At 33.3% G+C, this 12,929-nt stretch overlaps 1 protein-coding gene across 3 annotated transcripts in view; it reads right to left on the bottom strand.

The window, feature by feature from the left end:
• LOC143051776 (uncharacterized) overlaps positions 1 to 9,003 on the bottom strand; it is a 41,033-nt gene extending 32,030 nt beyond the window's left edge. For all 3 annotated transcript variants that reach the window (XM_076224703.1, XM_076224702.1, XM_076224701.1), the window contains exons 1-5: positions 8,084 to 9,003; positions 6,220 to 6,353; positions 3,593 to 4,388; positions 2,566 to 2,820; positions 147 to 309 (exon numbers count right to left, since the gene is read on the bottom strand). In XM_076224703.1, the coding sequence (XP_076080818.1) occupies positions 147 to 309; positions 2,566 to 2,820; positions 3,593 to 4,132 (958 nt within the window). In that variant the 5' untranslated portion in view covers positions 4,133 to 4,388; positions 6,220 to 6,353; positions 8,084 to 9,003. The remainder of the gene's footprint in view (positions 1 to 146; positions 310 to 2,565; positions 2,821 to 3,592; positions 4,389 to 6,219; positions 6,354 to 8,083) is intronic.
• Between the last annotated feature and the right edge of the window lie 3,926 nt (positions 9,004 to 12,929).

Raw genomic sequence — 12,929 nt, forward strand, 5'->3', positions numbered from 1 at the left:
TGCACTACATCTAACATTGTCTACAAACTTAATATGCTAATGTTTTGTCCTGAAATACAGTAGGCATTTGTAAAGTCTTTAAAACCAAGCTATTCTTTAAAAAAACACAGAAAAATAATAATCATGATAATATATTAAAAACTTACAAAACACAAGTTTTTTCATCTGTTTATCACTGAAAATAACTTCTTTGTTATCACAATCATCAAAGTGAAACCAGATGTAATTCCCAGGAAGTTGCTTCTGGCCAACAAACCCCTGGGTAGTCTTTGTTTGGAACTTAATGCTAAGTGTTACATCTTTCCTCAACTGAAAAATATTTTGCAGACTCTAAATACTGAAAATCTAATATTATTCTAATCTGCTGTTCACAAGTTTTATTTGATGTAATGATGTCTAAAACACTATCCATTCAAATAATTCCTATATTCTTTGGTTACAATGAAAACCAACTTATAAAATGTTTTTAATTTTGTCAAGCAATTTTTTAACAGATTAATGTAAAAAAAAGAAAGTGTACAAGAAAAAAAATGCCTGTGCTCAAGTTTTTCAATTTTCAGCCATATTTCTAGAAAGGTAAATGAGCATTTTATATATATGAGTTTCATTAAATTTGGATGAGGCAAGCTTAAGTTGACTGATGGACAGAAAGGTGAAAGCAAGGACTGACAGATTGAAACTAGAGGCTCTAAAGAGCCTGTGTTGCTCACCTTGGTCTATGTGCATATTAAATAAGGACACAGATGGATCCATGACGAAGTTGTGTTTTGGTAATGTTGATGTGTTTAAAGATCTTACTGTACTGAACATATTTGCCACTTACAATTTTCTCTATCTATAATAAACTTGGCTCTTTAGATACAGAAGGAAACATTTTGTAAAAATTTACAAAAATTTAACAAATTAATGAAAATTGTTAAAAAATGACTCTAAAGGGCAACAACTCCTTAAGGGGTCAACTGACCTTTTTCGTCATGATGACTTATTTTAAGAACTTATTTTGCTGAAAATTATTGTTGTTTACATATAAAAAAGAAGATGTGGTATGATTGCCAATTAGACAATTATCCACAAAAGACCAAAATGACACAAACATTAACAATTATAGGTCACCGTACAGGCAGGGCATACCGGTAACAATAAAAGGTGCATAATGACATGATATGGTTAGGATTGTGAGGAAGATTCAATTATTACAAATAAGATTTAACATCAAAATGTTTATAAAATACTATCAATGTACACTTAATTGTTGGTCCCTTATTCTTAAAAGTTTTTAATTCAACATCACAGTTGGATATTTGAAAATTTTTCATTTCTCTTATCAGTTTTAAATATATTTTTTTTAGTTTAAGTCTATTGTTTCATTGTATCTTTGAATTTTTTGGTGTTGTTGGATAGACATACTAGTTTATATTTGTACCCAACATTTCCTTTTATTAATACTGAGCAGGATCTTAAAACTTATTGCTCACAATAATACATGAAGAATATGTCACTCTATATAAACCAGAACAATTTCACTCCTTGTTAACAAGTCTTTTCATTTTTTTTAACAAATGTTGAGAAGCTTTAATCTAATAAATTCTCTGACATTTCAAGTTTTTTTATCAACGAAGCCATGATTGATCTCTAAAAGAGGGACGAAGGATACCAGAGGGACAGTCAAATTCATAAACCGAAAATAAACTGACAAAGCCATGGTTAAAAATGAAAAGAACAAACAGACAAACAACAGTTCACATGACACAAAATAGAAACAATAGTACACATGACACAACACAGAAAACTAAAGAATAAACAACACAAACCCTACTAAAACTAGTGTTGATCTCAGGTGCTCAGGAAGGTTAAGCAGATCCTGATCCAGATGTGGCAGCCGTCGTGTTGCTTTAATAAATGTGATTATAAATCCGGAAAGTAGTCCAATTCGGTAGATCACATTCATGAAAGGGAAAGGGATTGTAGTTATGACGAAAGGAACATATCCAATATCATTTGTGAACCTGTTATTCCATAACAGTCAATTTACTTGTGATGGCGTCTGTAAAATTTATGCAGTGATGAGTTCAACTTCACCATTAAGAACACTAGGTTAAAATAGCTTCCTCATTAGCAGCAGCCCTCTATCAAGAAAATCATGATAGAAAATGCAAGCATTGGAATATTGTATCAATTGGGAGATATATACACCGTATGCAAGTGCAGCTGGAATGGTGCTATTAGAAATGGAAAGTTCACAATTGGAAAGCTGAAATCATCACTTTTGTCGTAAAGTTTTTTTTTCAACGGACCCTCATTGTCAATTCCTAGATGTAAGTCAAGATATGCAGCCGACTTAACTGTACTTGTTGTATTTTTCTTTGCAGACCACCAAGGCAGTTCCTGAAAAAAGTCATTAAAAGTCAATAAGACTAGTTTTGCTAACCTGCAACATGTGATGATAAGAGTATGTTCACTGCAATTCTGTGGACTGCTAGTACAGGCTTATTGAAATATGAAAGCATGACAAAAATCACCTGCATCTAAATTCTAAATACAAGTAAAAGTGTTCTTTTAAAATACCTTTTTTGGTTTTGTTTGCTTGCTCTGACACAAACATGAGAATTTCTGCCAATCTTTTCTGTGAAGGTCACTACTTGCAAGTTTGTTGAGACAAAAGAATACATCTTCTTCCTTTAAACCTTTTATTCCATCAAATTTGGATGCTGGAATCTTTCCAGTGCTTTTTGTGCAGATATTCTTAAACAGATCATAGCATCGACAGGAAATTCCAGTTGCCAGGAACCTTAAAATGCTTTTGCTGTCAATTGCTTTTTTCTGTGAAAATACAAAACAGTCACTGCACTCAATTACAACTGATATCAAAAATAATTTTATCAGGACTTTTTCATTATATAAACATATATAGTGAAGGCAATTCAAAATGTCAACTATTCAACAACAAAAAACTAATGACATTTCCTGTTTGAATTATTTTACATAAAATTTGTCATTTCGGGGCCTTTTATAGCTGACCATGCAGTATGGGCTTTGCTCATTGTTGAAGGCCGTACAGTGACCTATAGTTGTTAATTTCTGTGTCATTTGTTTTCTTGTAAATAGTTGTCTCATTGGCAATCACACCACACCTTTTTAATATTAGTTTATATTTTTAACTGACCTATTCACAAACCCTGGAACAAATTGTTGATGCTGCCTCTCGTTCAACTGATAACAGCATGCATAAAATTGCTTTGCAATGTAAACTTCTTCTATGTAAGACAAAAAAATAGTGTTCTATTCTTTCAACATGCTCACACAAACTTGAAAATAATAATTTTACATCCTTTTGCATGTTTCGAGTTTTGACGTTTTGTACTATTAATTTTTCAAGAATCAAAAACATTTTTTTAAAGCTCAACTGTCAGTAGTCAATGCAATCAATGTCTGACTATCATTATAATTTTGTTGTTTAAAACTTTCATTTTGTTCAGGTTTAATTTTGAACAATATTGACAAGTTTGTTTTTTAGACAGATTAATTCATTTGATAATTAACCAGATTTCTAAATTTAGCATTTAAAAAGTCAATGCAATCAAATGTTACTTACACCTTTCAAATTAAGTAGAGTTGAAAAAACATCCTTAAATTCTTTGGGAACTTTAGGAGGATCACCATGGGCGGGTGTGCCTGTCATGGAATACAAACGACGCCTCAGTACATCAACCTTCTGGAAATCAGAGAACTTCACAAATGCTTCTGTATCCTCATTTCTGCTAATTCCAAGCAGAAGTGCTTCATTTTCTGTTAAACCACAGTATATGAACACTCCACGATGTCTGAACAAGCAGTCTTTAGTGCGCCCGTATGCCTTTTTTTGTGCTTTTATACTGTGGTTCCCATCCACTATATAAACCTCATATTCAGAAAAGTTTTCATCGTTATAATCAAGTTTGTTCATGTCAATAAGGCCAACAATATTTGGAGCATTATCAACACTTACCGATTTTTTTTCAATCATTACATTTGCCAGTGTTTCAACAAAGTTTTCGTCTGCTTCTCTGACTTTGAACCTCTTTGGAGGTTCTCTTAAAAGAAATATATCCATAAATTTTAAGCCTATTGCCTTCGTTCTAATACTTTCCATCATCTGTTGCCTGTTCAACCTACTGGACTCATCAGGTATGTTCTCATCCTTCAATTCTTGAGAAAAAATGTCTTCATCAGAATGAACATCCAAATTGGTTATACTTATATCTTTTTCCGGAAAAAATTGTGTGAACTGCTTGAGGAAAGGGTTGTCATCATTTGAAGAGTTATCTGTGTTCTTGGCAGACTCATTGTAATACTCTTCCCCTCCTTCTGATTGCTCATCACTAGAAGAAGATTCTTCCACATACTTTAACCTTAAATAAGACACAGATATATAGTTGATAAGAAAGAATATAGGGTATAAATACATAACAGAAAATCAGTACATGTGTATGTACAGGGGAAAATAACAAAATGCAAAGGAGTAGCGTGCTTTTCTTGCTGTTCTTCATCTGAATGTTATAGTAAGGCCTACATTGCCAAGTTAAAAATCTCACATGACTGCAAATGTACTGTCATTATTGGATCTCATTAGATTATGACAAGCATAACAGATACTAACATTCATAAGCTACCTTTCATTAACTGCATTTTGAATTCTGGAACTAATTGATATGAAATTTCTTCAATAAAGAAGTTGATAGTATAGCTGATGCCCCACTCGCACTATCATTTACTATGTTTAGTGAACCATGAAATTTGGGTCAAAACTCTTTTTTGAAAAAAAATAAAATTGGCATTCACATACCCTGACTTATAATAAGGCAGTGACAAAGTCAATGTTTTGGAAAAAGTAACCCCAAAATGATTTTGACTAAAAACAAAATAGGAGGTGCACAATGTCATTAAATCATAGTAAATGGTTTAGGAAGAGTTGTTGATACAAAATAGGTAACCCCATATTTAAGGCAATCAGGCAAAGAAGAAACCATGAAAAACTAAATACCATTGAGATGGGAGCCATCTCTGTGGGCCCTGCTGTCTTTAACGTGGGGTAAATAAGTTGTATGGATAATCTGATATGAAGCATTATTTGAAGTTATTACATAGTCTCATGTGTGATTTTATTCTAAGATTTTAAGTTAAAACTGATAAAGTGGTGGTTAAAATGGATGTCAAGTATAAACTTTGAAATCATAACGGTTATCTAGATATGGAGCGGACACGATCTTCACCACAAGAAACGGGGAGGTCAACTGAAATCAAAGTTTTTGACCTTGACCTTTGCCCTAGGAAGTTGTACATACATCATGACAGACCCTCTGGTGTTGGTTAAAATGGATGTCAAGTATAAACTTTGAAATCATAATGGTTCTCAAGATATAGAGCGGACACAATCTTCACCATAGGTCACAGGGTTGTCAACTGAAACCAAAGTTTTTTTACCTTGACCTTTGACCTAGGAAGTTGTACATACATCATGACACGCCCTCTGGTGGTGATTAATAAACATGTAAAGTATAAAGTATGAAATCATAATGGTTCTCTAGATATGGAGTGGACACAAAGTTAAAGTGTTACAGACAGACGGACTGATCACTATAGGGCGACCCGCCTAAAGGCGGGGCCCTAATTATTTTTATCAAAAATCAAAATATGAAGTGCACAATTAACATGATTAAATATATATATGCTAAATATAATTACATGCATTGCCAGCCATCTTGAAAAGGGCAACCATTTTGAAAATTCCGAAACTAGATATTACATTAATAGCAATTACATCAAAGGAACCATGCAGCTTATATTTTTATAATACATGGTGGTCTTACATTATACCAAGTTACAATGAATTCTGATTAACATTTGCAAAATACATTTGTAATGGAATTATATGTGTTGTAAGCCATCTTGAACATAGCTTCCATTTTAAAAATTCTGAACTAAATGTCACATCTGGACATGTTTTTTTGTTTTTTTTATACCAAACCATATTTCATTGATTTATGAGTAGATACTTATCAAAGGTTCCAGGTATGTGGGATTGCTGCTAATAAATTTAGCATCATTTTATTTTATTGATTCTATAATGTTTTAGTATTTGTTTTGTGAACAAGACACATTAATTTGTCTTGCAGTCAACATACTCTATAACATCATAAGTCACATTAATATAAATACAGGAATAAATATTATGATAGTTACCTGTTTTTTAAGAAATCTCCAGTGTCTAGCCAGAACTTCAGCAGTTTCTTTGTATCATTTATCTGGACCCCAAACAAAGTTGTTTCTGTGAATTTCTTCTTGTCAAGTTTTAATACAGATGTTCCAAAATTTACCTAAAATCATACTGTACATGAATGATTTACTCTCAAGATACCCAAAAACTATTCATGAAAACAAGAGGCTCTCAAGAGCCTGAATCACTCTAGCTTGAACTGGCAAACAATGCCCTATAAACTAATTTAATATATTAATGTTTGTTGTAAAATAAGCTAAAAAAAACATATTAAGAAGTTTAATCATGGTTATACAACATTCTCATTCAACTAAGGATACCATGTTTACTTTAAAAACCAAATATTGTTGAAATCCAAGCGAGTGTAAAAATTTGCCTGAAAATAGCAGCAATTTAAACTAGAGGCTCTCAAGAGCCTGTATCGCTCACCTGACTCTATTTGGGTTTTTGAATTCATATAAAAAAAGATAAAATTTGGCTACAAAGTAACAACACTTGGTCAGCACCAGATAAGAAACATTCATGCTATGTTTGGTTTCATTCCATTCAGTGGTTCTCTAAACATGCTAAGAGAAGACATTTGTATGTATTTCCCATAGGGTCCCATGTTAAACTAAGTCCCCTGCTGGCGTCCATCTTAGATGATGGATCGGCTACAAAGTAACAACACTTGGTCAGCACCTCATAAGGAACATTCATCCCATGTTAAGTTTCATTCCATTCAGTGGTTTTCTAAAAGAAGTCATTTGTATGCATTTCCCATAGGGTCCTATGTTAAACTAAGTCCACCGCTGGCGGCCATCTTGGATGATGGATCGGCTACAAAGTAACAACACTTGATCAGCATCTCATGAGGAACATTCATGCCATGTTTGGTTTCATTCCATTCAGTGGTTCTCTAAAAGAAGTCATTTGTATGCATTTCCCATAGGGTCCTATGTTAAACTAAGTCCCCCACTGGCGGCCATCTTGGATGATTGATCGGCTACAAAGTAACAACACTTGGTCAGCACTTCATAAGGAACATTCATGCCATGTTTGGTTTCATTCCATTCAGTGGTTTTCTAAAAGAAGTCATTTGTATGCATTTCCCATAGGGTCCTATGTTAAACTAAGTCCACCACTGGCGGCCATCTTGGATGATGGATCCGCTACAAAGTAACAACACTTGATCAGCATTTCATGAGGAACATTGATGCCATGTTTGGTTTCATTCCATTCAGTGGTTCTCTAAAAGAAGTCATTTGTATGCATTTCCCATAGGGTCCTATGTTAAACTAAGTCCCCCACTGGCGGCCATCTTGGATGATTGATCGGCTACAAAGTAACAACACCTGGTCAGCACCTCATAAGGAACATTCATGCCATGTGTAGTTTCATTCTGTAAAAATAACATCTCCATGCCTTATATATCATGTACTGTAGTAAGACGCTAGATTAAAACTGAAGTGGAAACATAACACCCGGCCACGGAAGCTTCATTTTAATGAAGCCCAGATGGTCTTGTGGTCTAGCGGGCAGTGCAGTGCAGGCGATTTAGTGTCATGATATCTCAGTAGCATGGGTACGAATAACGGCGAGGGAAGAACAAAAAATTTGCAAAAGCAAATTTACAGATCTAACATTGTTGGGTTGATTGTTTGTATCAGATGTTGTTTCGATGGGTCGTTGCTGATTTTTTTAAAGAAAAATTTTGGTTTAAAGTAAATCATGATCATATTTCACAAGGACAAATATAGAGTAGCAAAACAGTACAATAATGCAAAACTTATATACAAAATATTGTGCTCACTGGTTTTCTTTGAAACCAAAACAGTTAACTAAATGTACCTGTATTTTCTTTGTATCTTCTGTACATTCAGTTATACGTGTAACATGATGTACACATGTTTGGAATTTAGCAAGAGATTGATCTGAAAAAAAAAAAAAGTGAAAACATGAAATTCTAATGAACCCAGTACTGTAAAAAAAACACAAGAATAGTGCATCAACTAACCAAAGGATATCCAGGGTCCCCCCTGAAATAATACTGACCAAGATTATCCTCCTTCATTCACATCTTCAGGTTGTGTTCTGCAACAGTATAAAGTTTCATCAATATATATCTAAGTTCTATAAAGCTGCTTAGAATAATTTGGGCTTACAAGAATTGTTGCCACATATTGCAATATAAAACCAAGTAAGTTAAGCCAAGTATCTGGAAATTTGTTCACCTACTTTTTGGTCATTTTGAAATAACTTTAAGTTCAGGTGCCCTTTTTCAAAAAAGGTTGTCAAAATCACATATGCATGAGTATGCTCTGACATACTCGTAGCATCAACAAACTTGTTTAACTGTTGCATTCCATTAACTGTTAAACTATCTCTCTTGAAATAATTTCAGACCAGGATTATCCTCCTTCATGAACATCCTTCAGGTTGTGTATCAGTCCATTCGTTAATGAGGAGTTGTGCTTAAAAGACATAACATATGAACAGACTGCAGACAGAAAAACAGTTGGTCACAGTGATTCCTAATTTGGCCCAGTAGTTTCAGAGGAGAACATTTTTGTAAAAGATTACTAAGATTTACGAAAAATGGTTAAAAATTGACTATAAAGGGCAATAACTCCTAAAGGGGTCAATTGACCATTTCGGTCATGTAAACTTATTTGTAAATCTTTCTTTGCTGAACATTATTGCTGTTTACAGTTTATCTCTATCTATAATAATATTCAAGATAATAACCAAAAACAGTAAAATTTCCTTAAAATTACCAATTAAGGATGTCTGCTTGCCATGATTTGTATTTTTTGTCAGATTTTCAGAATCCTCTGGTTTTATCCATTTTAATGCCTTAAAAAAAATCCCCATGGACCCCCATTTTTCTTTTTAATAAATCTTTTACATGTATAATAATAAGTCATTTGTGAAAGTCTTATAAAATGTTATTTATTTTTTAATAGTATTTGAGCACTTGAACTGGTCAATGATAAAGCTATGAAAAATCAAGAGAGAACATTTTCCCGCTAAAATTCCAATGGCTAATATCTCGAAAACAAGCGCATGTACCACTATATTTTTTTTGCTATTTTGATTCCTTCATTTATTCCCTATCAATACATACTACTTTTATGAAAAGTTATTTATTTTGAAACTGAGCAACGAACATCCTTAAGGGGCAGCAACCTAACAACGGGTTGTCCGATTCATCATTTCAGGGCAGATAGATCTTGACCTGATTAACAATTTAACCCCCATGTCAGATTTGCTCTTAATGCTTTGCTCTTTGAGTTATCAGCCAAAAAACTGCATTTTACCCCTATGTTCTATTTTAAGCCGTGGCGGCCATCTTGATATGATGGCCTGGTCAACGGACACATTTTTTAACTAAATTCCCCAATGATGATTGTGGCCAAGTTTGGATTAATTTGGCCCAGTAGTTTCAGAGGAGAACATTTTGTAAAAGATTACTAAGATTTACGAAAAATGAGTAAAAATTGACTATAAAGGGCAATAACTCCTAAAGGGGTCAACTGACCATTTCGGTCATGTCAACTTATTTGTAAATCTTTCTTTGCTGAACATGATTGCTGTTTACAGTTTATCTCTATCTATAATAATATTCAATTAATACCAGAAAAGGCTTCAAAGTGCCTCATTCTGAAATGTGTACAAATTGTCCAAAAAAGACATCAAAATAATATTTTATACATGTATCTTATAGTTGTATATTTAACCATTTAATTCTTTCAGTCATAAGTTTGATCGCCTCTAACACTTTGATATTAACTTAATTTAGTATCAAATCTATAACCAATTCCGGATTTGAATGACATGTCGTTTCTGACTTTAAACCCGTTTTTTAAATAGGTCGAAAACACAAGACGCTTGTTTTTGTCAACTAAGGTGCCATCAATAGACGTATTTACACTTGTATTCAAATTTGTCCGCCATTACGTAAAATCACACAGGTTCCCATAAACTTTGACATCATAATTTAAAATATTTGACGTCACAATTTAAAAGTGATTGTTGCTTGACATCAAAAGGTGATTCGGAGTAGATCTAAGGTCATTCGGAGGCAAGATTCAGCTAAATACCAAAAGTGTAAATACATTCATCTAATGAACTCAAATGAAAAAAATAAATTAAAGATCGAAATATATTTCCGATACAATTATGTTATGCACAAGTATACTAGCGACTCTCAAAATATTAGGTATGTCTATGTTCAAACATATAACAGGGAAATTCGGAAAATATATGTTAGTAGGTCGAAAATACAATACACGAGGATATATGATCACCAGAATCACAATCTTTAAAAACATAATCTTTTTTATATAAGGGTCGTCTCATGTCATTGTTTGGGCTGCAGTTTACTTTAATAGTTTGAAAATAGGGCACATTTGATTATGTTTAGAGAAAATAGGATTTCAACATTAAAAAACGCATATACATCATTTTTGTACATATTCATTGACAAGTTAATCTGATCCAAAATGGAATTCTTTTTAAATTTCAGTACTTAATGAATGAAAAATAGGCTTCACAGAAAATGTTTACCAGTTAAAAGAGTTATTACGGTTGAAAACCGGTCACACAGGTATGATTTGTACAACTCAAAGGACCTCATATTCACCTCATAACATGTCCTATAATGTCAGACTACATGCATGACATAAATTACCAAAGTAATCAATTACAAATTGAAAACCGATTGATAGAAAAGATTTTTGAGGGGGAATGTCAACCCCGACACATTATAACTACATGAAATCATTATGTGGAACTACTTTTAAGTTTCATAATTTCAAAAATTCCTACCTGACTGAGAGACTGTTGGTACCCAAGTTTCGTGGAAAGAAATCAACAAACTTAAATTAGTGTCGATAAGTCAATTTGACTAAATCGTCCCCGAAAATCGTCCCACATAGACACTTATACATATATATTATATCATAGTGTTATTAACTGGCTGTTTCTGGTCATAACACTTTTAATAAATAATACAACTTTTTTTCAATACCGACTTCTTCTGAATGCTGTATTACATACATCAAATGTGAATATATATAGGGCCAATATTTCCAATACGGACTGGCAATGAATCCTACATGCACAATGGGACTCACTATATGTGTACATATAATTCATGATTCATTGCCAGTCCGTATTAGAAATATTGGACAGGTCCGAAAAGCAATAAAGTTTACGAGTCGAAATTAATATGACCAGGGCGGCGATATCACCCCCATCACCAGTATGAAATTGCCGTTTTGGTAGTATTAGGACTGTTTAATAATAATATCTTTCGTTTAAATGTCAACATACAACACAGACTTTCATAAGTATAGAAAAGTCACTGCATATTTAGTTTTTACAATCTGGAAAATTCAATTAAATATGTATATCAACTGACTCTTTCAGGGCCGTAACTACATTGAGGCAAATGAGGCAAATGCCTCATGTTTGAAATTTCAAAAAAATTTAAAAAGTTAAAAAAAGATAATTTTTGTTCATTTTTTGTCCAATACTGTATTACTATAGTCTGGGTGTTAACTTTCATTTGTAAACGTCAGATTTTGCGATGTTGCATGTCCATTGATGTCCAGATATTATGCGAGAGAATATTTTAAGACTATACGATGCTACTGCTGACTGGACACATAATAAAAATGGTCGTTCCTTCATGGGGAATTGAATTTGATTTCAAAGAATACAAAACTGGGGTTTTTTTGCAGATAAAGACTAGATAGCTGACATGGTTTAAATTAAAGTAAGGCCACCCAATTCCTGGTATCAAATAATTTGAAAAAACGACAATGTATTGCTATATGACCTTTTACATTGAAGCCCTGTTAAACTTGCATTAAGTCGTGTTCAGACCCTTAAACAGAAAATAAAGAAATATGGAGTAAACGTGCACGGGCCTTATCCCACAGATTATCAATGCATAGAAAAAATACAAATGCTCAATATTCAAAGTTTTTATTCCTGTTCTTTATCTTGAAAGTTGCTTGAGGGTCTTCAACAATAAGAATCATTAATACCGTAAAACACGGTCAAGATGGTCCCTAGTGTCGATTTAAGCAGTATATTTTAAAAAGTATTTAGTGCTTAAATGCATGATTTTTATTAGTTATTAGTGGCTTTGGACTAGCTGTCAGATAACTGCGAGTACTCTCAGATCTGTTCATTGTGTCTTTTTGTGTCGGGAAGTATAAGTACCCGGCCACGTCTACTTGTATGTTTGTCCATCTGATGAGTTTGAGCCTTTTTCAACTGATTTTTATAGTTCGTTATTTATTGTACTGTTATACCACTGTCCCAGGTTAGGGGAGGGTTGGGATCCCGCTAATATGTTTAACCCCGCCACATTATTTATGTATGTGCCTGTCCCAATTCAGGAGCCTGTAATTCAGTGGTTGTCGTTTGTTTATGTGTTACATATTTGTTTTTTTTCTTTCATTTTTTTACATAAATAAGGCCGTTAGTTTTCTCGTTTGAATTGTTTTACATTGTCTTATCGGGGCGTTTTATAGCTGACTATGCGGTATGGGCTTTGTTCATTGTTGAAGGCCGTACGGTGAACTATAGTTGTTAATGTCTGTGTCATTTTGGTCTTTTGTGGGTAGTTGTCTTATTGGCAATCATACCACATCTTCTTTTTATATTAAAGTATAATACTGCA

This window comes from Mytilus galloprovincialis, chromosome 11, assembly GCF_965363235.1.
Source record: "Mytilus galloprovincialis chromosome 11, xbMytGall1.hap1.1, whole genome shotgun sequence".
Lineage (NCBI taxonomy): Eukaryota > Metazoa > Mollusca > Bivalvia > Mytilida > Mytilidae > Mytilus > Mytilus galloprovincialis.